The following is a 25,647-nucleotide window of genomic DNA, read 5'->3' as shown; positions in this document are numbered from 1 at the left end:
GTGTAAGTGGGGAACGGTGAGTTCTAGGGGAGCCAGAGCACAGGGTTGGCAGGCTGGCCTGGTGGAAGGTCCAGTTGGAGAGGTGCATTGGAGTCAGGTTGTGGCACCCCCGCTGCCATGCTGGATGTTTACATCTCAGTCTGTAGATAATGGAGAATGAATGGAGGTGTTCAGCTAGAGAGAGGCGCTACGCGGAGTCTCCTCTGGCAGCATTAGGCAGCAGAGCTTAGAAGAGGAAGCGGTTGGAGGTTGTGGTCCTGTTTCCACTGCCCTCTAGGCCAGAAATAAACCTAAAACAATTTCGCAAGCAACCTTCTTTCCATCTCAAGTTGCTGAAAATTGGGCTGCCCCAAAGCCTTGAACCTTCCCCACCCTCTCTCCCAAAGGATTCAGTTCCTCATCTGGCCCCAGGCTTTATAAGCATCTCAGCGCTACTGTCACCTTCAGTAAAGGAGGCTTCTACGGAGAGACTCTGGCCAACCTCTGCGCAGGACATTGCTGAGGATGATGGCCAGACCACACTGCGTGGTAGTGGTCCTACTGCTGCTGGCAGTGGTCTCTGGGCTTAAAGAAGGGGCATCTAATCCTGGGTTCGTGGCCAGAATCACCAGAAAAGGCCTGGAATATGGTAAGGGGGGGGCGAGGGTCAGTCATTTTTCTGGTGCTCATTGTTGCTCACCAGGTTGGTGTGGTAATCAGGACGAGGGACCACAGGCTTGAGTTCTGCACCTGCCTGGCTCAGAAACCTTGGATATGCCTGCCTCTGGGCTTCAGTTTCCTCGTCTTGAATACCAGAGGCAAAGGATGGGACTAGACCAGCATTTTCCCCTGGGGGTCAGTGGACCACACTGGAATTACTGGGACACATGTTAAAATGCAGATTCCAAATATCTATCTATTATCAACTGAAGCTAGGCTTGGGAATCTGCCTTGTTAACACATGGCCCAGGCAACAGTGAAAAACCCGAAGGTTTGACCACGCTGCAGTAAATGAGTCCTCAAAAGCCCCCGCTGTATTGTATCGTTGCTTCTATCACCTTGTTGACTAAATAATACTCGCCATTTACCTGGCACTTTGAGTTCATGATCTAATTTAATTCTCCGGTCCCAATTGGTATTATTACTATCACCATTGTACAGATGGGGGGAAGTGAGGCTCAAGGAATTTAGAGGACTTGCTTGGGAGCACACCAAGAGTACATGGCAAGTCCGATATTCACTCCCAGTCCGTGTGATTCCAAAGCCTGGCCACCCGACTATTGGGCTTGGCTTCCTCCCACGGAACGAGCTGACTGCCGCTGTTTCCCCACAGCCCGCCAATACGGAGTAGCCATCCTGAAGAAGGAGCTATCCACAATTGAGTTGCCTGATTTCTCAGGAAGCTTCGAAGTCAGTTGGATTAAAATCATGAGCTATGAGTTTTACAGGTGAGGTCTCCATTCTCCACCATAGGGGCAGTGGAGGAAGAAGAATGGGGGCCTAGGTTCCCCGGGGTAAAGGGATAAACATGGAATCATCATTTGGATTAAAGGCAAAAAGGATCATGGCCAGCTCTTGTGGGGCTTCTGAGAGGTGCTATATGTTTCTTGAATCATCAGGATGGGAAAAGAGAGCCTTAGAAACCATTCGCAAGCCCCAAGGTCATTCTTGCAGAAACTGCCTCTAAATTTTTGCTCTGCCAGAGACCCCCAGCTACTTTCCTGATTGCCCAGATGAGGAATCAGCTTGAGATATGCGGTCCTTCCCTCCAAAGCCTTTCAGGGGTCTGTAGTGAAGGACTTTAAGTTTTTCTGGAACCTGTTCACATTTTATTTGCATGCTACATCTTGAGGATAGCATCCACACATAACCCTATGGGAAATAAAGCAGATGACCTCCTGGTCCCTGGTGAACAAGCTCCCTCTCCATAAGCCTTAAATGACCTTAATCTCCCGTAGCTTTTACACAGTCAGTCTTAGAGTCTTCACACCTTAGTGCTTTATTCATTCCTTGGTTGCATGGATTTTTCTTCCCCAGCCCCATAAGTGTCCATAATAGGTTCTTGTGGATCATTTATTCATCCCTGATAGAAAAGATTGTCCCTTTGAATCTTCCCAAAGTCTCTCAAGACAATTTCCTGAAGGCAGTGAGCAAAAAGGAGCTACTTTAAATTTGTACACACAGGGGCACCTGGGTGGCTCAGTCAGTTAAGCATCTGCCTTCAGCTCAGGTCATGGTCCCAAGGTCCTGGGACCAAGTCCTTCATTGAGCTCCCTGATCAGCGGGGAGCCTCTATCTCCCTCTCCCCCCTGCTTGGGCTCTCTCTCTCTCTCTCTCTCTCTCTCAGATAAATAAAATCTTTAAAAAGAATATTTTTAAAAATTTGCGCACACACACTCTGTTCAGGCCTTGCCACTTAGAGGTCAAGGGCCCTTCCCACAGCCATAGAGTACCCCTTGCATCTAGTCTTCACAGTGGGCCGCCATAGTCTGTTAACACATCCAGATTTGCCACCAACTGTGAGCTCTTCAAGGACAGGGACTACATTGTGAATCTCTGTGGCCTCTGTGCCTAGAGCCAGGTCTGACGGAGCAGGATCTCAATGGATATTTGTTGAGTGAGCGAATGAGTGTGAATCTGACAAGAGCCACAAACTCAAAAGGCCACAGAGAGGGGATAATATAGATGAGTGGACCAGGCAGGGTAGCCATGTCCATCACTGACCAGCAGAAATCCACATGAGGAATCTAATACAGGGAATTTTCTTGAAAGATATTAAAACAACCAAAAAGCCAAATAGGGAACAGTGAAGCAACCCCAAAATTAGCCGTAACAGAAAGTCACTGATAACTCCAGAGGTGGATTAATATGCACCTGGCTTTTCTGGGTTTGATATTCTGCTTTCCTTCCCCAGACTGAAGATACATGACTTCGAGCTCAGGAACTCAGATTTGAGGCTATGCCCAAGGCAGGGGGTCAGAGCCTCCCTGTCCAATAACTACGTGACTGTTAGTGGAAACTGGAAGATAAAAAAGGCTTTCTTGTGAGTAGTGCTTGGATTAAAATGTCTTCAGCTTTGGGCGAAGGCATGTCCTCCCACCCTGGGCTTCCATTTCTGGGTGCTCAAACAACCAGTCCCTTAAGGAGCCAGATCTGAGCCTCTCTAAACTTGCATTTATTTACCTGTAAAATGGGATTCATAATAACCCATCTCTCTGATGCAGTTGTAGATTAAGTAAAATAACAGATGTAAGGCAGTTAGCAATGGGCCTGCCCAGCATACAGCAAATCCTCAATAAACGCTGGCTGCAAAGTAGAGGCTCAGTTAGGATACACAGCTAGTTAGTGGTGAACTGGGGACTGGTCTGCATTCTTTTGGCTCCTCTTCCTGGAGGTGACTGATTATATACCATTTGCTTCTCATAACTTCCAATCAGCTCCTTCAAAGGTACTTTCTATATGAAAGTGGATGACATTTGCATCTCAGCCTTTCTGAACCTGGGCAAGGACCAGTCTGGACGGCTCACTGCCTCCATGGCCCACTGCAACAACTCCATTGGCCACATCAGCATTGACATTTCCGGAAAACTAAGGTAAGTGACTCCATGCCCTTGCTGGAGGTTTGTCAGAGATGCCTCAACATCCAGCTCACCCAGGGATGCTCCTGATGGAGCATAAGAGCTAGATTTAAGGTGCATCAGGATCAGAGGTCCGCAAACTAAGGCCTGCAGGCCAATCCAGTCTGCTTCATGGTTTCATAAATAAAGTCATTGGATCACAGCCACACTCATCGCTCACATACCATCTATAGCTGCTTTCGTGCTACAACAGCGGAGTGGAGTAGTTGCAACAGAGACCATGTGGCCTGCAGTGCCAAAAAATCTACTGTCTGGCCCTTTAAGAAAAAGTCTTCTGGGGCGCTTAGGTGGCTCAGTAGGTTGAGCATCTGGCTCTTGATTTCCACTCAGGTCATGATCTCAGGATTGTAGGATTGAGCCTCACATTGAGCCCCATGTCAGGCTTGGCGCTCAGCAGAGAGTCTGCTGGAGATTCTCTTTCTCCCTCTCCCTCTGCCCCTTCGCCCTATTCTCGAAAGAAAGAAAGAAAGAAAGAAAGAAAGAAAGAAAGAAAGAAAGAAAGAAAGCAAGCCTGGGTGGCTCAGTGGTTGAGTGTCTGCCTTTGGCTCAGGTCATGATCCCAAGTCCTGAAATGGATCCCACATCAGGCTCCCTGCGAGGAGCCTGCTTCTCCCTCTGCCTATGTCTCTGCCTTTCTCTCTGTGTCTCTCATGAATAAATAAATAAAATCTTTTAAAAAAAGAAAAGAAGGAAGGAAGGAAGGCCAGAAGGAAGGAAAGAAGGGAGGGAGGAAAACCTGCTGACACCCGGGCAAGATGGCCTTTAATGGCAATCCAGCATCCTGAAGTGACTTGCCAGGAAGAGATCATAGTACACATTTATCTATTTTTTAGTATATGTGCTGCCGAAGCGAGCACTATTTATCTATTTTTTAGTGAATAGCAAAGGAATGAGTCCAGTCCCAGAGTGACTGCCTTCTCACTCTGGTTGGTTGGCACCTCATCCTTCACTTCCTGGCAGGACATAGAGGCAGCTCAAAAGGCTTAACTGACAAGGATCTGATGAAAAGAATCTTCACAGGAGTGTGAGCAGGATAAACAGATGTTCAGCAAGGGCTACTGAAGTACCTGGACACCCATGCCAGTAGGGAGCTATGACCACCCCTAGGGTTGAAGGCGAAAGGGGAGGGAAGCATGTTACCAGAGCCCAGAAAGAGTTGGTGGAACCTTGGAGAAGGGGCCATAGGGCAGGTGTGTAGTGGCACAGCAGGGCACGCCTGGGTACAAATACCCCAACTCATCCCTCCTTGCTGCCTATACCCCTCGTTAGCCAGACAGCAAGAGAGTCTGAGAGACGAATCTGCACATGTCAGCCCCCAGGGAAGTAGTGGTGAATAAACTCTTTTATAGCCAATTACCTCTTTGCTGGATATTTATTTGCTGGGTGGCCATGTTGGAGGGAACAAATGTGAACAGAAAGGTAGGGTCCTTTAATCTTGTCAGTTTCAGGGGAATTTATATTTTTGGGGAACCCAGAAACTATTAGCTGTGCATTTACTCAACTGACAAATCTTTTCTGCACAAATACTAGAGCCTTTGAACTTAAGTCTGCCTTTTGGAAAAGGAAACTTTTAGTTGAGCCTGGATGGCTTCAAAACACTGTGTTATTTTAATCGGGTGAGCATAATACTCCATTTCTCAAGATCAAAGTCATGAAATTCCGTGTGGTTCACACACCCCACACACACACAGTGGAGATGGGCACACTGGTGGCCAGAGAAACATTTTAGCTAGTTTGTTATGGTGGCGATAGCTGCATAGTTGGGTGCTATTGATATGGACACAGAAGTGTGAACCCCCACGGTCTTGACCAAAATGAGGAGTTGGTAGCCTTATTCAATCATTCATTTAACAAATATTTATTGAGGCCCTATTATTCAACAGATCCTGAGCTAAATGCTAGGAATACAAGACGATGCAAGGTGGGGACGACAGGTCCCCACCTCGATGCAATATACATTCTAGTGAGAGAAGGAAACATAAAGTATTTTAATATATTTTGAATTACCTTCAACATAGTTATGATAACATGCTTATAAGGAGAGAGTCCAGATGCTATGAATGTAAAGGGTAAACCATTTACCTAACATTTAGAGCATAGACAGTTTCTTCAAGGAAATTAGTCTTGAATTTTAGCAAAAGACGGGGAGAGGAGAGCTTCTCTGGTGGAGGAAGAAGCATGTGAGAAGATCCTGAGGCATGTGAAAAGCCTGTGCCTCCCAGGAAGTGAGCTAAAGTCAGTGTACCTGAAGGGTGGTGATTAATTAGAAAAAGGGAAGAGACTAGGCAGGAGCCACACTCTAGTCTTTATCCTGAAGTTAGGCAGTGGGAAGCCACTGGAGGATTTTAAGAAAGGCAGTGATATAATCAGATTGGCTCTTTTAAAAGATCATTTTATTTAGAGGAGATTAGAGCAGGGCAGAGTGAATGGAGGGAGACCAGAGAAGGGAGAGGCAGTTGTCCAGGCGAGAGACAATGATGCCCCAGGACAGGTGATGGCAGCAAAGGTGGGGGAGAAGGGCCTGTGGCAGATTTAAGAGATTGGACTGAATTTGGGCAACAAGAGGAAGAATGGGGCCAGGATGACTTTATGTAGTCTGTGATCTGTGGAAAGTTTCCTACTGCTTCAATCTGTTATATTTCAACTCAATGTTGGAGGAGTACCCAGAGACGTTGGAGGGGACAGGCTTTTCTGGAAGCAACACCCCACCCACAGCTGTCAGGGACTCCAGCCATGGTCTCTACATCCAGGGTCATTCAGATCCACCCAGTCTCCAACGTTCAACCAGTCTGTAAGTCCTGGGCTTGCCCATGGGGACAGAACCCTGGAAAGTTCAAGATGCTTTCTGCAGAACACCCAGGAAATACTTGTGTCCAATTTTACTGCATGAATTTATAATATGCATATATTCATAGTACACATCACTCAATCAGCGAGCGTTGAATGGAAAAGAAGCATTTATGGGAGGAAATAAATTTTATCAGACCTAATTCCACTAACTTAGTTCACTTAATATCCCACAACCTCTTATCCTTACCCCAGGTGAGAACACAGTTGTGCAATGTCTGTTCTGGGCCACGATTCTCACCGAGTGCGATCTGTGGTGGGGAAAGGTCTCTGAGGGCAGTTTTATCTGAAGTGGGTTAGATCCACACCATGAGCACCATGAAATTGTTCACCAATGTCCCCTCAACACCTTATTCACTGCTTACCCCATCAGAGCGGCTCAGTAAGTGTTTGTTGAATGAATGAGGGAGTGACTACTTGCTAAAATGCCAGGTAAATTGTTCTGTGGATCTTGTAGGGTATAAAGAATAGGCCTGACTCTCCTTCTTTTTCTTTTATTGAGGTATAAATGACAAACACCACCACACTAGTCTCAGGCATTCAACACAATGATTTGATACTTGTAGATACTGTGAAATAATCAACCTCAGTAAGTCTCATTAACATCTGTCACCACGCACAGTTACAAAATATTTTTACTGTGATGAGAACTTTTAAGATCTACTCTTAGCAACTTTCAAATATACAATACAGTATTATTAACTATAGTAACCAGGATGTACATCACATCCCCCTGACTTATTTATTTTATAATTGGAATAAGTCAGGGGGGTGTGATGTACAACATCTTTTGATCCCCTCCACCCATTGCACCCCCTGACCCTGCAACTGCCCATGTATTCTCTACATCTATAAGCTTGGCTGCTGTTGAGTTTTTTTAGATTCCGTGTATAAATGAGATCATGTGGTATTTGCCTTTTTCTGTCTGACTTATTTCACTTAGCATAATACTCTCAAGGACTATCCATGTTGTGCAAATGGTAAAATATCTTTTTTATGGCTCACTAATATTCCAGCCGGCTGTGTGTGTGTGTGTGTGTGTGTGTGTACCACATTTTCTATATCCATTCATCCACTGATGAACACTTAGGCTGTTTCCTTATCTTGGATATAATAAATAATGTTGCAATGAACATAGAGGCAGATACCTTTTCAAACTGACATTTTTGTTTTCTTGATAAATACCCAGAAGTAGAATTGGTGGATCATATGGTAGTTTATTTTTAATTTTTTGAGGATCCTCCACATTGTTTTCCATAGTGACGGTACCAATTGACATTCCCACTAATAGTATATGAGAGTTCCCCATCTGGTTGGCTCCTTTCTTGGGATAACATGGAGGAAGATCAGATCCATGGGTAGCCATCATTTTGGGAGTCCTAGGTTAATCATAAAGTGGATCCTGACCCTCTTTCCTCTTTTTTTCCAGCTGGATCCTGAACCTCTTCCATGAGAGAATCGAAAATAAATTCAAAAATATCTTGGAACAAAAGGTAAACAAAAGGACACATAGATTTGTGATTAATACAAGGGTCATTGGCATGGACATATTTGATATTTGGAAACAGCCTTGTCTCTTAAATACACTGTCATTTGAATTTGCTTAGTAAACTTTCTTCTTTCGTGGTGCAAAGACAAACTTCAAGGCTTTCCCAAGTTTGTATGACCACATATGTTAAATTGGCATTTGGAACTGGCAGAGTGTTTGAGATCTAGTTGTAGATAATATTACAGAGATATGGAGAAGTGACTTGGATCCTTTCCTCACACCATACACAAAAATCGAGTCCAGGTGGTCTAAGGACTTAAATTCCAGAACCAATCCAAAACTTCTTAGGAGAAAATCTAGCATATCTTTCTCACTTTGAGGATAGGAAAATATTTCTTAAAAAGGACTCACCTTCTATTCTTCCCCCAAAAATGCACTATATGGAGAACAATAATGGGGCTGGCTTTAGTACATATCACCTCAGGGAAAAAAAACTTTGGAGGCAGAGTGCCTCTTCCATTTACCTGGTGTGTATCTTTGGGCATGTTGATGGGCCTCCTGGAGCCTCACTCTACTCATTTGTAAAATGTGGACGATGACCCCTACCTACCTTGAAGGAGGCTAGTAGGGATTGATAACCACTAGTGCACCTGGCACACAGGCTTTGCTCAGAGCACTCATCATATTGCAGAGTCATTTCTGAATCATGTTTCACCTCATGGAATCTTCATTCTTCAGTACATGGGTTCTGCAGTCCGACTTTTGGGTTTAAATCCCAGGTCTGCCCCTTTGCTGGCTGTGATGCTGTGGTTAACAGGTTTACCCTCTCTGAGCCTTGAGATTCTTGTTTATAAACTGGGAATACCCCCCCCCCCGCGTCCCCGGTTTGGCGTGGGGCGGGGCAGGTGGGAACCCCCTGGGCGCCTGTGGGGTTGTAAAAAAAAAAAAAAAGAAATAAAAGAAAAATAAAATAAAATAAACTGGGAATAATGACAGCATCTACCCTGCAGGGCTGTTGGGAGGGCTGTATGATGTCATACACACAGGCACTAATGAGTGCCTCCTACAGAGGAAGGACAGAGTAAATGGTTCAAGGTTATTTCCCCAATAGCCCTGTGCAGCAGGCTGAGGCCAGAGGCAAGTTGTGGTCTCTGCCCTACAAATATGGAAACATGGTCCAGAAAACTCTGGACGTCGGGCAGCCCGGGTGGCTCAGTGGTTTAGCGCCACCTTCAGCCCAGGGCGTGATCCTGGAGACCTGGGATCGAGTCCCACATCAGGCTCCCAGCATGGAGCCTGCTTCTCCCTCTGCCTCTCTCTCTGTCTCTGTGTCTCTCATAAATAGATAAATAAATCTTTAAAAGAAAAGGAAAGGAAAGAAAAGAAGAAAAGAAAAAAGAAAAAAAAAGAAAAGAAAGAAAAGAAAAGAAAAAAGAAAAGAAAAGAAAAGAAAAGAAAAGAAAAGAAAAGAAAAGAAAAGAAAAGAAAAAAGAAAACCCTGGACATCATGTGTCCAGGGGGCATGGGGCTGGTGCCAGAGAGGCTGAGCCCAAGGAGTGGTCAGTGTCAGGGGATGGGGGCACTGGTTGCAGACCCCACAGGGCTGAGAGTGCAAAGAGAGGTATGAGGAGAGAGGATCTCTGACCAGGGGACTTGGGGTGGATGAAGTCAAGCCCCAGAAGGGCTGGCTGCCTGGGTGCTCCAGGTCAAACCCACCTGACACAGGTTGACTTGGAGTTTGCACAAAACATCAGTTCCCAAAGTGGGGAAACTTCCTCAAAACAAAGTGTTGATTTTAACACGAGCAATCAATTCCCTTCACAGTCCTTTCTTTTTACATCAAAGGGGAAGTCTCGGTTTGGGGCCAGTGTATCCTGAACATGGCAACCCTATCTAGCCTGGCTTCCAGAACGTTTTTTCAAGCCCTTGTATTCTTTTTTCCCAATTATATCATGTTTATGCCAAGGGATGCCAGTTTTCCATTGACAAGTGATATACAGTTCCTGTATTTTTTTATTAAAAGTATGTGATTTTTTTAAGAGGCCACTTGCTGTAAAGTAGATATTAATAAATGAATAGTTGAGAAAGGCAAAGTCCCAGAGATGGTGTAGGAATAGCTGGAGCTAGGAAATCTGAAGCCGGGGGATTTAGGGGATCTCCCAGGCAGGACCTCTTGATGTACAGAGGAGTAGGTTGTTGGGCCTGCTGAGGAAGGCAATTCTCCAGAGAACTGTCCTTCTGGCTTTGCTTTGAGGCCCTCTGGTGGCCCCGGTCAGTACTGCCTGTGGACCTAGAGCCGCGCTCCTTGGGATCCCTTATTCCCAGCTAGCCAGGAGCCTGAGCAGGAGGAGGAGGCAAAGAGGCTGAGGAATGAGGTGATGGAGCCCCTGGTTCACCGGGGAGCTCTCCCGCTTTGCCCCTCGGCTCCCTAATAAATGTGTTGATGTACTCTGCTTCTTGCCACTTAGCAGCCAAGACATTGAACTGGGACCCGTGGCAACAGCAGACCACAGGGCAGTGCCCGAGTGGCCACCATTCACTTCTAATGTAGGTTCCAGAAAAGTCTAGGGACTTAAGCTGAGCCCACGTGCGTGCCCAGCCCAAATGGGACAGTGACCAAGTACTGTGTATTGATGAAGGGAGTGGGCTCTTCTCTCTTTGGACATGCTCACCTCCACCCCTCAAGCCTGCAGGGTGAGGAGAAAAGCCAGGTCATTTGGAGGGCGGTGTGGGAGGCGCAGGGCCAAGGAGAGAGGGAGAGGGGAGCTCACCTGACTTTCTCACTCGCTTCCCGCAGATCTGCGAAATGGTCGAGAAGGCAACAACCTCTCGCCTGGAGCCCTATCTCCAGACTCTGCCAGGTTCGGAGGTCCCTTCCTTCTCTGGGCACCATCAGATGCCATGGCACCCAGGACCCCCGGAGCCATCACCACCCTCATCTCCCTAGAGTCCCGGGTGAACTTTCCCCATTGAGCACCTCTCCATCCTACAGAGCTGGATATGGGGTGACCACCTCTCTTGGGGGGTCTGCTTTGGAGGCCAGGGAGTAAGGTGACTGAGCATAGTGACTCACTATGACTGAACATGCTGGGAGGAGCACAAGAGGATGACAGGCACGTGGGAGAAAAACATGCTAGCTCTGTCCTGGCTGCTTTAACAAAACAGGGATGCTCTGCAATCCCTGAGTAGGGCCCGGGATCCGCCCAGCCCTGGCCCTCTGGCTGCCACAGGGACCTTTCACAATCACATAACAGGTCAGGTCTCCCCCTCTTCTTGGAACCCAACAAAAACTCCTCTGACTCTCAGGACACTGAGCCCCGCTCCAAGTGACAAGGCCTTGCATGGTCTGGCAATGTGGCCAGCCACACAGTCCCTACATGCCTCCAATATCGCTAATTCCTCTAATCACCCTCTATGCCTCAACTGTACTCCTACTGCTACAAGATCTCTGCACACGTCATTCCCTCTGCCAGGAATGTCCTTCCGCTACATCTACCACACTTCACCCAGTCGACACCTACTCCTCCTTCAGATCACAGCCCAAGCAACACTTCCTCTGACTCCCTGTCCAAATCAGGTTGCAGCCCCCGCCCCTCACCATTTCATCTCTGTTATGCCACTGATATCATCCTACGGACTTACGCTACCTAATAGAGTTGCAATTTTACATTTATTTTCTCAAGTATTTGATTGACTATCTTCCCCCCACCCCACCATGGACTGTCAAAGGACAGGGACTCTGACTATCTCACTCAGCTGTTTCATCAGCCCCTTGCATTTGTGCCTGGCATATAGCAGGTGTTAATACATATCCAATGAATGGGTGAATGAATGAATACAGCACTCTCTTAGTGCCTGAAGTTACCATGGATCAGCCCCATCCCCATTCCAATTCTCCAAAGGCAATAGTCCATGTGAAAGAAGAGCCCTGCAATTGTGCAGTGCACAACACACACAACTGTGTTTGACTGCCCTATTCATAACACTGTCTCTTTCCTGTTCCACAGTTATCTCAATGATTGACCAGGTTGCCAGCATTGACTACAGTTTAATAGGAGCTCCTCAAGTGACTTCTCAAGTCCTAGACACACCCTTCAAGGTAAGTTGCTATGGCTAAAGGACCTTAGAGCTGAGGGCTGGCAGAAAATAAGTTCTACCTCCCAGAGTCAGCTCCTAACCTCCTTCTTTAGTCCATCTGCCCGTAAGTCCCCATCCCTAGCCAGTGCCCACAGAAGCAATAGGAAATTAATACACCCCCTTTTTATTCCAGTCTCTTCCATGTTTCCCCTGGGGGTTGAGCTAGGTCCTGGAGTGCCATCTTCCTCCCATTTTATTTACTTAACAAACAAGTATATGCTTCTTACTCTGTGCCAGATGCTGAATATTGGTACAAATATTAACATATTTCCATTTTCTGCCACCTCTATGAAGTTGAAGCCATTAGCATCATCCTTATTCTGCAGGTGAAGAGGTTGAAACACAAGGAAACTAGGGACCCGCCCAAAGTCCCAGAGTTAGTAAGTGACAGTCAATCTCTGGAGTCCATGCTTTCCACCACCAGGCCACATCCTGAGCCCATGAGAACTCAACACATATCTCCCAGCCGATTCTGTAATAGGGGATTTCAAGCAGCTGTCAGGTCTAAATTTTGTGGGGCCAGAAGGAACCTTTCAGGACCCCAGGCCCACATTCTGGAGAGGAACCAGCACTCAGACCACAGCCCAGGGCACAGGAGGCTTCCCCAGGAAGGCTTTGGACACCTCTGCCTGGCACCCTCTCTGGTAGGAACCTTGGGTGGGTGACGTGTCCTTCTGTTTCCAGGGTGAATTCTTTGGCCAAAACGGGCACTCCCGAGCCCCCTTCGATGCTCCGCCCATCAGGCTGCCAGAGAAACATGACTACATGGTCTACTTTGCTATCTCTGAATATGTCTTCAACACAGCCAGTTGGGTCTACCACCAGGCTGGATACATGAACTTCACCATTCAAAACCAGCACGTGAGTAGGGGAGGGAGGAGGCTGCAGGGGGTAGTCCCAGGAGAGAGTGGCAGGCTGGACTGGAGACCAAGCCTGGGGGTTTGGGGAGCCAGAGAAAGAATGTATAATCTGAAGCCTACCAAATGTGGGTTCAAATCCAGGCCGTGGATCCCAACAGTGCCTATTCCCCAGGGATCATATGAGCGATTCTGTTAAGAGCTTGGTGTCTGATACATGATACATATTAGCTATTATTGGCAATACTTAAAAAAATATAAAAGACTCCGTGAGATCATATTGGTCCTCCAAGCAGATGCCAAGGTGGCACTAGACTTGGAAGGGATAGATTAGGGGAGTGCCTGGGAAGGATGAAGGGGAGAGGAAGGAGGAGTAGGAGGGGAGAGCCCTCCCAGGGAGATGCAGGCCTGGCACCACGGAGGAGAGGGGAAGGCAAGCACACTGGTAGCAGAAGTGCTGCTGTGCACCTCTGAGGAGCCTCAGCTCAGCTGATGGAGCACGGAGCGGAGCCTGCTGATCAGATGGGTGCTGCTGCAGACAGAAATCCAACGAGTCCAGGTCCAGGCTAAAAGCCTGTGCGTGATCTTTCTGGCCTGACCACAGGCAATTACAAAGGCTTGACCTGGTGGGTCCTTCCAGACTAGACTTGGTGCCTGGCCGGTGCTCGTCAGGTTCTGGAGGGAGCTGTGGCAAAGGACATAAGCCTCTGCCCCATCCCCTCCTCAGACTGGCCATGCTCTTAGGCTTATCTGCATTCCAAGCCTTGACACCTCACTCAGAGGCCTCCTTACGGGTGGAGGGGATGGGGGATCCTCAGGTGAGATTGCTTAGGTGCCTCTGCTGAGACCCCCTTGCCAGGGCCTGGAGGACGGTTTTCTCCAGTCTGACCTGGTAGTCAGTACTCCTCTACTGACCCTCCTCCCCCTCCCACACCGGGTCCATAACACAGCAGGAGCCTTTTCTTTGGGGGCTCCTCTGGCAATAAGGTGACCCCCTCCTTCCCTCTGCTGAAGCATCTGACCTCACAGGTGCCATGCCACAGGGGAAATGGAGTGGTGGGGGCCGGTATCCTTTCCTGTTTAGCCTCTTGCTTACACTTTCACAGTAAGTGAATGAGGGCTTGTTACTCTGGGTTTGGTTCATCGTCTCAATCCTGCCTGGTCAGACAAAATTCTCCAGCACTACACTGGCTGCGCTGCGCTCGGGTCTGGGGCTGGGGGCTTTCTGGGACATCGTGGCCCAGCATGAAAGTGTGGGGCCTGAATGAGGTAGCAGGGGGCTATCAACCAACTACCCCTCTTGCAGGAGACCCCCCCCCGAAGGGAGGTCTGAGCCATGCACCCCCCAAGCCAAGCACTATGATAAGTGCTATGGGAGCAGTCCAAGAAAGGTGGGATCTTGAGAGAGGAGAGATCAGGGAAGATAGGCTGTGTGCGGGTGCAGGCAGGGTTCACCACACTAGAAGATCAGCAAGTCAGAGGATTGGGTAGAGAAGAATACCAGAAAGAGGGTTAGAAAGGGTTTGAAGGGAGGACGCCTGGGTGGCTCAGCAGTTGAGTATCTGCCTTTGGCTCAGGGCGTGATCCCAGGGTGCTGGGATCGAGTCCCACATAGGGCTCCCTGTGAGAAGCCTGCTTCTCTATGTCTCTGCTTCTCTCTGTATCTCTCAGGAATAAATAAATAAAATCTTTTTAAAAAGAAAGAAAGAAAGAAAGAAAGAAAGAAAGAAAGAAAGAAAGAAAGAAAGAAAGAAAGAAAGAAAAGGTTTGAGGGGAAGACGTACCTGGAAATAGATATAGATTCAATCCAGATTGTGGTGGTTATGAGATCTCATTGGCCCTTGAGGGGGCCAAAAATAACAAAAACTGACCAAAAATAACAAAAACAGACTGTTATATTTACTGAGGTTCCAGGCATTGCACTTAGCACTTTACCTATACACTGTCTCATTTCATCCTTGCCTGTTCTGCATGGCGAGTGCTACGGTTATCATCCCCATTTTACAGATGCAGAACCTAACAAAGCTTGCCAGCAAGCCATCAGCTGAAAAATGGCGGGAGCAGTATTTGGGCTCGACCTGTCTGACCTCAAACTCCGCACTTCTAACCACATCCTGCATCTCAAGTAGCCTCCTGCTTCTACTGCAGATTTCCCCAGACTCTCCAATCTACCTGCACACCAGCTCATTCCCAGCCCTTGTTCCTCAGGTAAGATCTTTGAACATTCACCACAGAGAATTCGGAGAACCCCATCTAGACCAAATGTGGGGATTGTAGCTGCACATCAGTGCACCCTGCCCTCCCCCCGAGCCTCTGCCCTCTTTCTCCAGCTGGCCAGGATGTACCCCAATATGGAGCTAGAGCTTGAGATGTCACCTGAGTCAGCTCCATTACTGATGTTCACCCCTGGAAATGTGACCCTCATGCCAGTAATAGATGTCCAGGCCTTCGCTCTCAAGCCCAACTCCTCTGACCGCAAGCCACTCTTCCAACTCAGGGTGGTAAGTGTGCCCCTGGACAGAGCAGCAAAGGGTTCCATCTGCCAAAGTGTAAGCCCCTCCCTCTACCGAAGGACAGGGAAGCTGATAAATTCTGGAGGCTACTTCTGCCTGGCAGCAGTGTGAGGGGACCTTGCATCCCTGGCCTGAACAGCCAGGCTTCCCAAGGGTGTACTTCATCAAATCATACATTGGCAGAATTGCAAGAACCCTTAAAAGTCATTCACACTAGCTAAGTTGGACAATTTTAGCTGTTTTTCACTGTTACATTTGCTATAAAAATAAGTTCAATTTGAAGCATAACTCTTTTGAAGTGGTTATAAATAAAATCATTAAATTACCTTTTTAAAGAAGGTATAAAATGTAAGGAACTCGTAATGGCAATACTCTCCAAACTGATTTACACATTCCACACAATCCCTATCGAAATTCCAGCTGGTTTTCTTGACAAGCTGATCCCAAAATTTATATGTAAGCTCAAGGGACCCAAAATAGCCAAAACAATCTTGAAAAACGAATTGTAGAACTCATAGTTCTCTGTTTCAAAACTTACTGTAAGGCTATAGTAATCATAATTATGTGGTAGTAGTACAAGGATAGACATACAGATCAACGGAATAGAATTGAGAATCCAGAGATAAACCTCCACATTTATAGTCAACTGATTTCTAACAAGGGGACCAAGACAATTCAATGGGGAAGAAAAAGCTTTTAAGAAATGGTGTTAGGGCAATTGGATATCCACATGCAAATGAATGAAACCAGATCTCTTCATTATACATACACAAAAATTGACTCCAAGTCAATTTGGGACTCGAGACCCAAATGTGAGAGCTAAAACCACAAAACTCTCAGAAAAAAAAAATAATAACACAGCATTGAATCTTCATGACCTTGGGTTAGACCTTCTTAGATACAACTCAAAAGCATGAACAAAAAAATAAAAATGGATAAATTGGACGTCACCAAAGTTAAAAACTTCATGCTTCAAAGGACAGAATTCAAGAAAGTGAAACGACAATCCACAGAAAGAGAGAAAATATTTGCAAACCATATATATGAGAAGGGACTTGTATCCAGAATATATAAAGAACTCTTACAACTCAGTCATAAAAAAAGACAATTAATTTCAAAAATGGGCAAAACACCTCCTCCTCTGGGAAGATTGAGTAGATGTCCATTTCCTTCCCTACTCCTGCTGAGTACAACCCAGAACCTTAAACATTATATATAAAATAAACAAGAAAACTCTGAAAGACAGAGAGAAGAAGATATATCAGCCAGAGGTCTCCAGATCTAAGGAACAACATGATGATGAGCTCCCTGGGGTTTCTTTTTGCCCTGCATATTCCAATTTGGGGCAACCCAGAAACACCAACAGGCATGAACAAAAAGAGCCCCAACAGCATCCCCCTCTTTCTAGCCAAAGGACCAAAAAAAGGGACAACCTAGTAAGATAGAAAACTTGTAGACAATCAATAACTTTGCTACTAAAGCCAAACACCAGAGAAAAAGCTATGGCCCTAGCCCCACCCAGGCCAGCAAAGGCTGACTGGGGAGCTGAGGCTTACACTGGCACGAGGCTGTAACAACATGCCCTGACATCCCTGCTGGGGGAGGGGGGTGTGTGTCAGTGGAACAGAGAAAAGAACAAATGAATTAGATATAGAACAATAGAAATTACTAAATCTGAATGCATGGCCTAAAAAAATGAATAGAGCCTCAGGGACCTGTAGAACTACAACAAAAGTTCTCATCTTACTGTCCTCGGAGTCCCAGGAGGGGAGAAAGTGGGAGGGGCTGGAAAAAGTATTCAAAGAAATACTTTGGCCAGACATTGCCCAAATTCAGTGGCCTGGTTCAACCCCACACCTGGACAGGGCAGGCTTCATCCTCACACCCAGGTGTCAGTTGGTGGTGTCTTTAAAGGTCCCTAGGACTCAGGGCCTCTCTGAACTTCTCATAGTAGCCTGCTTCAAAGCTCAGTCATGCTTATTGGTGGTCTCCCTATTTCAATGTTCCGTGTCTTTAGCTTGGGCTTATTTGCCCTCGTTGATGCTTCCATTAGGACCTCTAAAACCTCAGCTCACCTTTCCTAGAGTCAGCTGTGGAGTCACCAACATCCTGCATCTTCAGCCCATAATCCTTGGGGTAGCTGCTTTTCACCCACATGTCTCATATCTGGCTGTGGTTTCTGAAGATCTGTCCCCTGGACTGGGAGCCAACAGGATTTCTATGTCACCTGAGATTCTGGGTTATCTTTTTTTGCTTTTTTAGACAACAAGCATCTCTGCCACCATCAATGTGAGCTCTGACAGGATTGTTGGTTCAGTGACCCCAGGAAGGTAAGCGGCCATGGGCAAGGGTAGGGGGAAGTGGGGTAGGATGAGGATAGCCAAGCAGCAACCTGAGCATTTAATCTGGTCACTGCTATGGCTGGGGTTACCCTTGGGAACAGAGATCTCCACTGGGGCTGGCTTCACCTCTAATCCGGGGGCCCCTTTGGAAAGGCATATTGACCATGCCTTAGTGGGGAAGCCAGAAGCCAGACAAGTTGCCACATAGCCCAGGTTACATTCAGGTCCCCTCTCAGTCTCAGGCACCAGTGGAATTGCTGAACTTCTGCAAAGGGATTACTTAGGAGCCATAATCTAGTTGGAAGATATGGAGCTTTGCAAGGACTTTATATGTAAGATTGAGAACAGTCAGTACTGCACATCAAAAAAGGGAGATTTTAGGCTGAGGATTAAAGGTGCCCCCAAGCCACTCCTTGCTGCGCCACCGCCCAGATACCCAGTCAATAGGAGCATACTCACTAAATCCAGTAAGCCAGTGGGCAGGAGAGACTAAACTGTCAGCAAGGGTTGGCACTTGCCCTGACGTCCTTCTCTGGGGCCCTCACCTATACCCCGTGTCTCACCCACTCTGAGCACTGCTCCTGGCTGAAGAACAGGTGCAGCGGGTGCATCAGAGGAACCAAATCCTGGCCTTGGGGTTAGATACCCATTGACTCAGAGAGTGCACTGACTTCATTAAAATGCACATCATAAGAGGTCTTTAAAAAGAGAAGCTAATGGTGAGCATGTGAGCATTTTTGGAGGTCCCAGAATTTTAAGTTCATGCATCAGCCTGGCTTGGGAGGTGTGCAGTATCTGAGAGGACAGCCAAGGGCTTGGACTGTGGAGACGCAGCAAAATGAGGAGGATCTAGGAGGACCTCACACCATGGTTTCATCAAGGGATTAGCAAAACTACTCTGCCCCATGAGCAGAAAGCAAAGAGATCATCAGTCCACGGTGGTTAGAATCCCTGAATGAGGGAGCTAGGCCAGCAGCCAAGAGGATCAATGGGGGAATTGAGGTTTGGCTTCTATAGTGACAGCACCTGAGGCCTCCAGAGTCACCCTGCCTTCCTTGTCTCTGCTGGGTGCCAGCTGTCTGCCAGCAACACACAGGTGCCTCTCTCTACCATTGTTGTCTATTCCCATGTTATGCAAATAATACACGCTCATGGCATGGAAATTGTAAAAGCATTTTTTAAAAAGATTTTATTTATTTATTCATGACAGACAGAGAGAGAGAGAGGCAGAGATACAGGCAGAGGGAGAAGCAGTCTCCATGCAGGAAGCCTGACGTGGGACTCAATCCCGGGACTCCAGTATCATGCCCTGGGCCGAAGGCAGGTGCCAAATCACTGAGCCACCCAGGGATCCCCCTGTAAAAGTATTTTTTAAAAATCCTCTACAACCCTGCCACATAGAGACTATCACTACTAATAGTTTCATGTTTCCTTCCAGTCTTTTCTTAATACACATTTTTGTCATTGGACATACAGAGCACTGCTCTTTGCATCCCACTTTTTTCAGTTAATATTTATATCCTCATAATTTATTTAAGTTATTGAAGATGCTCAGCAAATGTTATTTTCAACAATGCCACTTCTTCTTAAATCACTGTGCATGCTGAAATCCTTAAATGCTCAAGCACCACGTTGCAGAGGAACTCTTAGGCACCCAGCCCCCAGAAATGGCCTTGTCCATAAGCACTGCACTCCCTAGAGGTAGCTGCGAAGAAGTAGCAGCCACGTCTTGGGGTGACCCGTGCTTCTCTTTCTCCACACAGTAAGCTGAAGTTGGAACTGAAACACTCCAACATCAATTTCATCGACGTGAGTTGTTTTCTCCCAGAGCCTCTTGCATTTCTTCTCCAAGCAGGGCTTCAGGGGGCTCCTGGAGAAGCACCAAGGACCCAGAGAAGATGCACTACAGTCTTGCAGGAAATGGACACCATGTCTAAAAGTTAATCATTTAAGGAGGGCGCAGCCTGAGAGCTAACAGGGAGACAGGACGTGGACATTAAGAGCACAAGCTTTGGAGGAAGATAGATTTGGGCTCTTTTACCAACTGTGCCACTTGTTACTGTGTGACCTTGGGATAATAACTTAACCTTTCTGAACCATTCCCAATAAAATGGGAATACTAATATCTACTTCAACTACTTCAAATGGGAACTGAACATGAAACAGGGCAATGAATTCAATAAGACACTTTGACAAAATGTCTCACATATAGTAAGCTCTTGGTATATTTTCACTGCTGTAATAATAGCGGCCCAGGTGTACAATGCCTTACCCAAAGCCCTCAGGGCTGATGGGCTTCAGAATTGAGAATTTATGAGAGGTTAACTTGGGACATGCACCATATGTTATATAACTCTTCCAGGAGGATCTGGGGCAGCAATCTCTAATCAAACACATTAATACTCCTGCAACAAAATTTTAAAATATTCATGCAAAGTGGAATAAAGAAACACTACATATCCCCAGGGCAATTCAGGTCATGTTTTGCCACAAAATGAGCTCGTATGTACTGATGGAGAATGAAGTCCAGAGAGTGGAGTTTAGGAGATTGTGAAGAAGGAGCTGTAGTTGTGACAGTCACAGTCAACCTGTTTTGTAAGTGGGATGGCATGTCAGTGTTTCTGGAGGTGAGGGCCACTAGATGTTCTTCCCTTGGACTCCTGTTTTCATTCATGTCTTATTTGCTCCCTTTGTTCTGCCCCCCCCCCCCCGCCAATCCAGGTGGAGCTGATGGAAGTCATCCTCAATTACTATGCGCTCCACACCATATACCCCTCCCTCAATGGTAAGAATAGCTGCTACTGACAGACACTTACTCAGTTAAGTGTCTGACTCTTGATTTTGGCTCAGGTCATGGTCTTGGGGTCCTGAGATGGAGCCTCAAGTCAAGCTCTGCACTTAGCAGAGTCTGCTTGGGATTCTCCTCTCCCTTTGCGCCTCCCCCTGCTCTCACTCTCTATCTCACTCTAAAATAAATAAAATCTTTAGGGGTGCCTGGGTGGCTCAGTAGGTTTAGCATCTGCCTTCAGCTCAGGTCATGATCCTGGGGTCCTGGGATTCAGCTCCACATAAGGCTCCCTGCTCAGTGAGGTGTCTGTTTCTCCCTCTCTCTCTTCCTATTGCTCCCCCTGCTTGTTCTCCTCTCTCTCTCTCTCTCTCTCTCTCTCTCTCTCTCCCTCCCTCCCTCTGTCTCAAATAAATAAATAAAATCTTTTAACAAAATTTTAAAATACTACCTTTAAAAAGAAATAAGTACCCGCTACTGACTGCCCCATGTAAACGTCAAATTCTACCCTTTCTGTAGGATTCATGGATCAATCAGTCATTCAGTTATTTATTCAACAAGCTGAGCCCCTCCTTCTGCACTGGCAGGGGTACTGGCAATCCTTGAGCCTGCCATTGAGGAGTTTATGCTCTGTTGGGAAGGTAGATGTGTAACAGGCAGTGACAACCAGTGTGATAAATGCTGTGACAGGAGTCACAGCTGTGGGGGAGTTAGGAGGAGGCACTGACTGTGACTCAGAGGTTGGTCCAGACTTCCAGAAGGTGAAGGTCAAGTTGAGTCCCAAAGCACAGGGAGGTAGGCCAAGGAGTGGCAGACCAAACGGCACCTGGAGAACACCTGGAGTTAGCACACCTGGGTTCTGGGCCAGGTTAGGTCATTGACTTGATAGGTGACCTTGATGGAAATAATGCTTGGCACAGTGGCTGCCTGAGAACCCATGCCTGGACTTTCTCTAACCGGCCTCGCCGTCCGACTTCTACTACCACCAGAGAAGAGCAGGGAAGTTGTCCTAGAAAAGAGAAAGTGGAAGATATGGTGGTCCTCAGGGATGAGTCCACAGTTGTAAACACTGCATGCCCCATCCTGGGCCATTTTGGCTGGTGGGGGCTGTCCACATCTGTCCCCTCCTGAAGAAGCTGCATTTATCAGGCATTTGCATCTACATGCTCCCACCAACAGAAAACCAGCCCTGAATCCAATAGCCTACCTCATTTCGAAGTAGCCTGCCCTCTCACCAGCCAGCATCTAATGCAATGAGCGTGTCTCCGCACCTCCCCAGCCTTCCCCCTCCAGCCCGTGTCTCTCTGCTCTTTATCTTCCAGCAAAGCTTGAGGAGGGCTTTCCTCTCCCTCTGCCAGTGGATACCTACCTCAACAGTTCGGAGCTCCAAGTCCACGAGGTCAGTGAGACGTGGGGTCTGGGTGGAGAGTTCTAAGACCTCCTGGGAGGGCAGGTTTGGGGCCCTCTGACATCCTGGTCATAATGTTTATAGGAATTTTTGTTTTAAATTTTGGAGTACAGGTGGCAAGTTTTGATTGTATGGAATCTTGGCTTCATGTAGAATAGCTCAGTTTCCAGTATTCAGTTCAAACAGGTCATCTGAACATCAACAGTGTGCAAGGCCCATTAGCCGTGAATGGCAGGACTAGAGTGTGCAGAGGGGTCCAATTAGATGCACCAATTCCGGGTTAATGAGCTGGAACCTCGATGGTGGTGTGAGAGTCTCCACTGGGCCACCAGCTGGCCTTTCTGCCCTCAGCAGCAAGGGATGGTCCTGGAGAAAAATCACCCAGGCCTTTTAGTGCAAGAACCACCTCACAAGCAGGGTCAGGGACAAGGATAGTTCACTGTATAACTCCAGAGGTGTCATGTCTTCACTGTTCACAGTATGTCCTTCCTCTGAGGTAATCCTGGACTACATCCTCCTGAATTAATTATGTGAGAGCAGTGAATCCAGGCAGCACCCAGATGCACATTGTTCTCCTAGGAGAAAAAAAAATTTTGGAAGAGGATAGCGACATTCACGCGTGTCTTCCAGAAATCAGAGTATTGGGGGGATGCAAACAAATTCCCAGGATCAGGCAGCTAAGAGGGACAGTGTTTTCAAAAGCCCCCCCCCCCATGGTTTTGGCACTGACCTCGCATCCCGTTCAAGTGAAAACTTGCCTCTTCCGCTGAAGGTTTCTCTTTCAGGAAGCTCCTATCCTCTGCAGCTCAGAAAATGATCGTTCTTGTCTGTGCTTCTTTTGCCTTCTCTCCAGAACTTCTTGCTCCTTGTGGCCAACCTTGATTACTGAACGCTGAGGAAGAGGCAGCCATGGCTGGAGGCATGGACGACACCACAGCCGGGCCTGCCCCTGCCCCTGCCCCTGTCCCTTTGGGGGTCCAGAGGCTGCAGGCCACCCTGCCTTCACTCCCATTAGGGCCTCTTCCACGTGGACGCTACTCAATGGGGAGCCCGGGCCACCTGAAGACACGCCTGACCATGGGACCCCTTCCCCACCTTTCTCTCCTCCTTCCCGTGCCCCCTCCTGTCCCCTTTGCAGCTGTCCTTAGCCCGACTCAGGCCAGCTCCACCCTAGCTTCCTGCCTGCCTGCACTGGAATAAACTTCAGTGAAGGGGAAACCATGAGCAGTGTCCAGTCCCCACAGAGCTCAAGGCACCCTGCTCAACATCGAACACGAACTTAGTTGTATGTGTCCTTCCATGTCCTGGTTACGGGAGCCAGAGTCAGACAGGGTGGGCTCAAAGCCTGGTGTCGCCACTTCCTTGGTGTGTAGTGTTCATTGAGATGGGAGCAGAGACCATGCAGCCGCTCTATGAGTTCCACATTTATTCAACAAATCTCAATTTCAAATTGCTAATGACTTGCCTGCTGTGGCTTCTGTCTCTGGGCTTGGTGCAATGGGCGGAGGGGGTCAGAGAGGAAAACACACCGTCTCAGTCTTCATTGAGCTTACAGCTGAAAACAGGGGTCGGCAGACTTTTGCTATAAAGGGCCAGAGAGTAAATCTTTTTTTTTTTTTGAAACAGACTTTATTTATTTATTCATGAGAGACACAGAGAGAGAGGGAGAGACATAGGCAGAGGGAGAAGCAGGCTCCCTGAGATAAGCCTGATGCTGGGCTTGATCCCAGGACCCCAGTATCACCACCTGAGGCAAAGGCAGATGCTCAACCACTGAGCCATCTAGGTGACCCAGAGAGTAAATCTTTTAGGCTTTTGCACACCTCTAGTCTCCATGGCAATGACTCCTCACTGCCACTGGACAGCAAACGAGTGGGCGTGGCTGTGTTCCAATTAAACTTTATTTATAATAACAGGCAGCAGGCCAGATCTGAGCATAAGCCACAGTGTGCCCACCTGTGGTCTAAAAGAATAATTCACCACCAACAAATAGGATTTATACCATGAATACAAATCTTGTTTTCAATTAGGAAATGTGCTAACATATCCTATCTGGTCTTAAGAGTAATTAAGAGTACAGAAGAGGCAAGACTGGCCTGCTTTCAAATCGTGGTTGCATCACTTTGACTCTCAGCAATTTACAAAATCTCTCCAAAGCCCAGAATCCTCTGTCTTAAAATAGTAGGAGCAGGAGCCAATCACCCTGCCACCTGAAGCCTCCTACTCAACCTTAAAGGTTGACTTAGTTGGACATGTCATTGGACGTAGTGATACTGGGAAGATGAGAGATTGAAATAAAGCATGTGAAAAGTGCTCAAGGCGGTTCTTGGTCCACACTGTGCTAGATCAATAAATTCGTGCTGTCATCACAGCCCACTCCTCATTACTAAAGACCCCTTCAATGGCACCTGGGTGGCTAAGTCAGTTGAGTATCTGCCTTCAACTCAGGTCATGATCCCCAGGTCCTGGGATCCAGCCCCACGTTGGGTTCCCTGCTCAGTGGGGAGTCTGCTTCTCCCTCTTTGCCTGCCACTCCCCCTGCTAGTGCTCACTCTCTCTCTCTCTCTTTCTCTCTCTCTCTCTCAAATAAATAATCTTTAATAATACAGACAGACAGACCCCTTCGTACACTAGGAATAGGATGACACATTTTCAAATTTAAAAAAATCTGTCCTGCACCATCAACCAATATCACACCTATGATGAGATCATAGAGGTGTTGCGTTTATATCTTGGAAGGCCCAGGAAACAAGCCAGGAATGTCTGATGATCTTGGCTAGGAAAACCCAAGGTATCTAAAAGTGAAGATGGAAGATGGCCAGCCAGGAGAGTGAAAGATAATGAACCAAAATGAAATATTATCGTGCAATGCTCAGTTAATTATCAAAGTTATGATTTTCCCTGTAGATTATTCTATCTCCTCTGTTGCCCTAATCATTGGCTGTTTGAGAGCAACTATAGATACTGTCCATCCTCCTCCTCCTCTGCCCCTTCTTTCTCTGTTTCTGCACCCTCTTGGTAGCCACAGGCTCCCCTGTTTCTCATGGGTTTTTTGGTCAAGGCCATTGGACAACCTTGACTACTCTCCTAGACCTTTAGGAGGAGCACATTCCCTCTAAGCAAAAAGGTCCACTTTACACACACACACACACACACACACACACACACACACACACACCCTCTTCTCATGTTGGCAGGAAGCGTGCCTACTTTATATTTAATCTTAGCAGACATGCATGTAGATTGACAGATAAGCTGAGCCTCTGGGAATGAATTATTGTTTGAAAGCTGTGAGCAAAGGCTAAAGCACACTTACTTAGAGTTTAGTGTGTCACCTTGCCTGCTGGACTCCTGGGTCAGCTAGGCCAGCTTCACAGCAGGCAAGTCTTCCTTTCCTAAAGAAGCACAACACCCACTGGACCTCATGCAAGAGCCTGGCCCATCATATACAATAACCATAAGCAGGCATATTGAAAGCTGAGAAAAGACTCGGCCTTTTAGTCATGATGCTGTGGTTTGTAGGTGACAGACACCCAGCTTGACGGTGCTGATGCAGAAAACAGGAGACTTGATCATGTAAGCAAACTAGAGCAGGGGAAGGGCCAGGCCTCCAAACGGTAAGTACCAGGGAATGGAATTCCACTAGGACTCT

At 47.2% G+C, this 25,647-nt stretch overlaps 1 protein-coding gene across 1 annotated transcript; it reads left to right on the top strand.

Moving 5' to 3' along the window:
- The first annotated feature begins 471 nt into the window (after window positions 1-471).
- Window positions 472-23,397, top strand: LOC129496793 (lipopolysaccharide-binding protein-like). The gene is made up of 15 exons (XM_055305111.1): window positions 472-628; window positions 1,313-1,427; window positions 2,894-3,022; window positions 3,417-3,572; window positions 7,894-7,957; window positions 10,751-10,814; window positions 11,961-12,052; window positions 12,775-12,951; window positions 14,955-15,155; window positions 15,278-15,448; window positions 17,723-17,790; window positions 19,566-19,611; window positions 20,524-20,587; window positions 21,910-21,986; window positions 22,849-23,397. The coding sequence occupies exons 1-15, from the start codon at window positions 505-507 to the stop codon at window positions 22,882-22,884; spliced, it is 1,584 nt and encodes a 527-aa protein (XP_055161086.1). The 5' UTR covers window positions 472-504; the 3' UTR covers window positions 22,885-23,397.
- Window positions 23,398-25,647: the final 2,250 nt, after the last annotated feature.

This window comes from Nyctereutes procyonoides, unplaced genomic scaffold, assembly GCF_905146905.1.
Source record: "Nyctereutes procyonoides isolate TBG_1078 unplaced genomic scaffold, NYPRO_anot_genome, whole genome shotgun sequence".
Classification (NCBI taxonomy): domain Eukaryota; kingdom Metazoa; phylum Chordata; class Mammalia; order Carnivora; family Canidae; genus Nyctereutes; species Nyctereutes procyonoides.
The sequence above is the reverse complement of the archived record's forward strand: the minus strand, read 5'-3'. Positions and strand labels throughout refer to the sequence as shown.

Excerpts from the sequence above, each read along its gene's own strand:
- LOC129496793 (XM_055305111.1), top strand. The coding sequence starts at position 505 with ATGATGGCCAGACCACACTGCGTGGTAGTGGTCCTACTGCTGCTGGCA. Across the intron at positions 3,023-3,416 it reads AAGATAAAAAAGGCTTTCTT|CTCCTTCAAAGGTACTTTCT; the intron begins GTGAGTAGTGCT and ends ACTTCCAATCAG. Across the intron at positions 21,987-22,848 it reads CGGAGCTCCAAGTCCACGAG|AACTTCTTGCTCCTTGTGGC; the intron begins GTCAGTGAGACG and ends CCTTCTCTCCAG.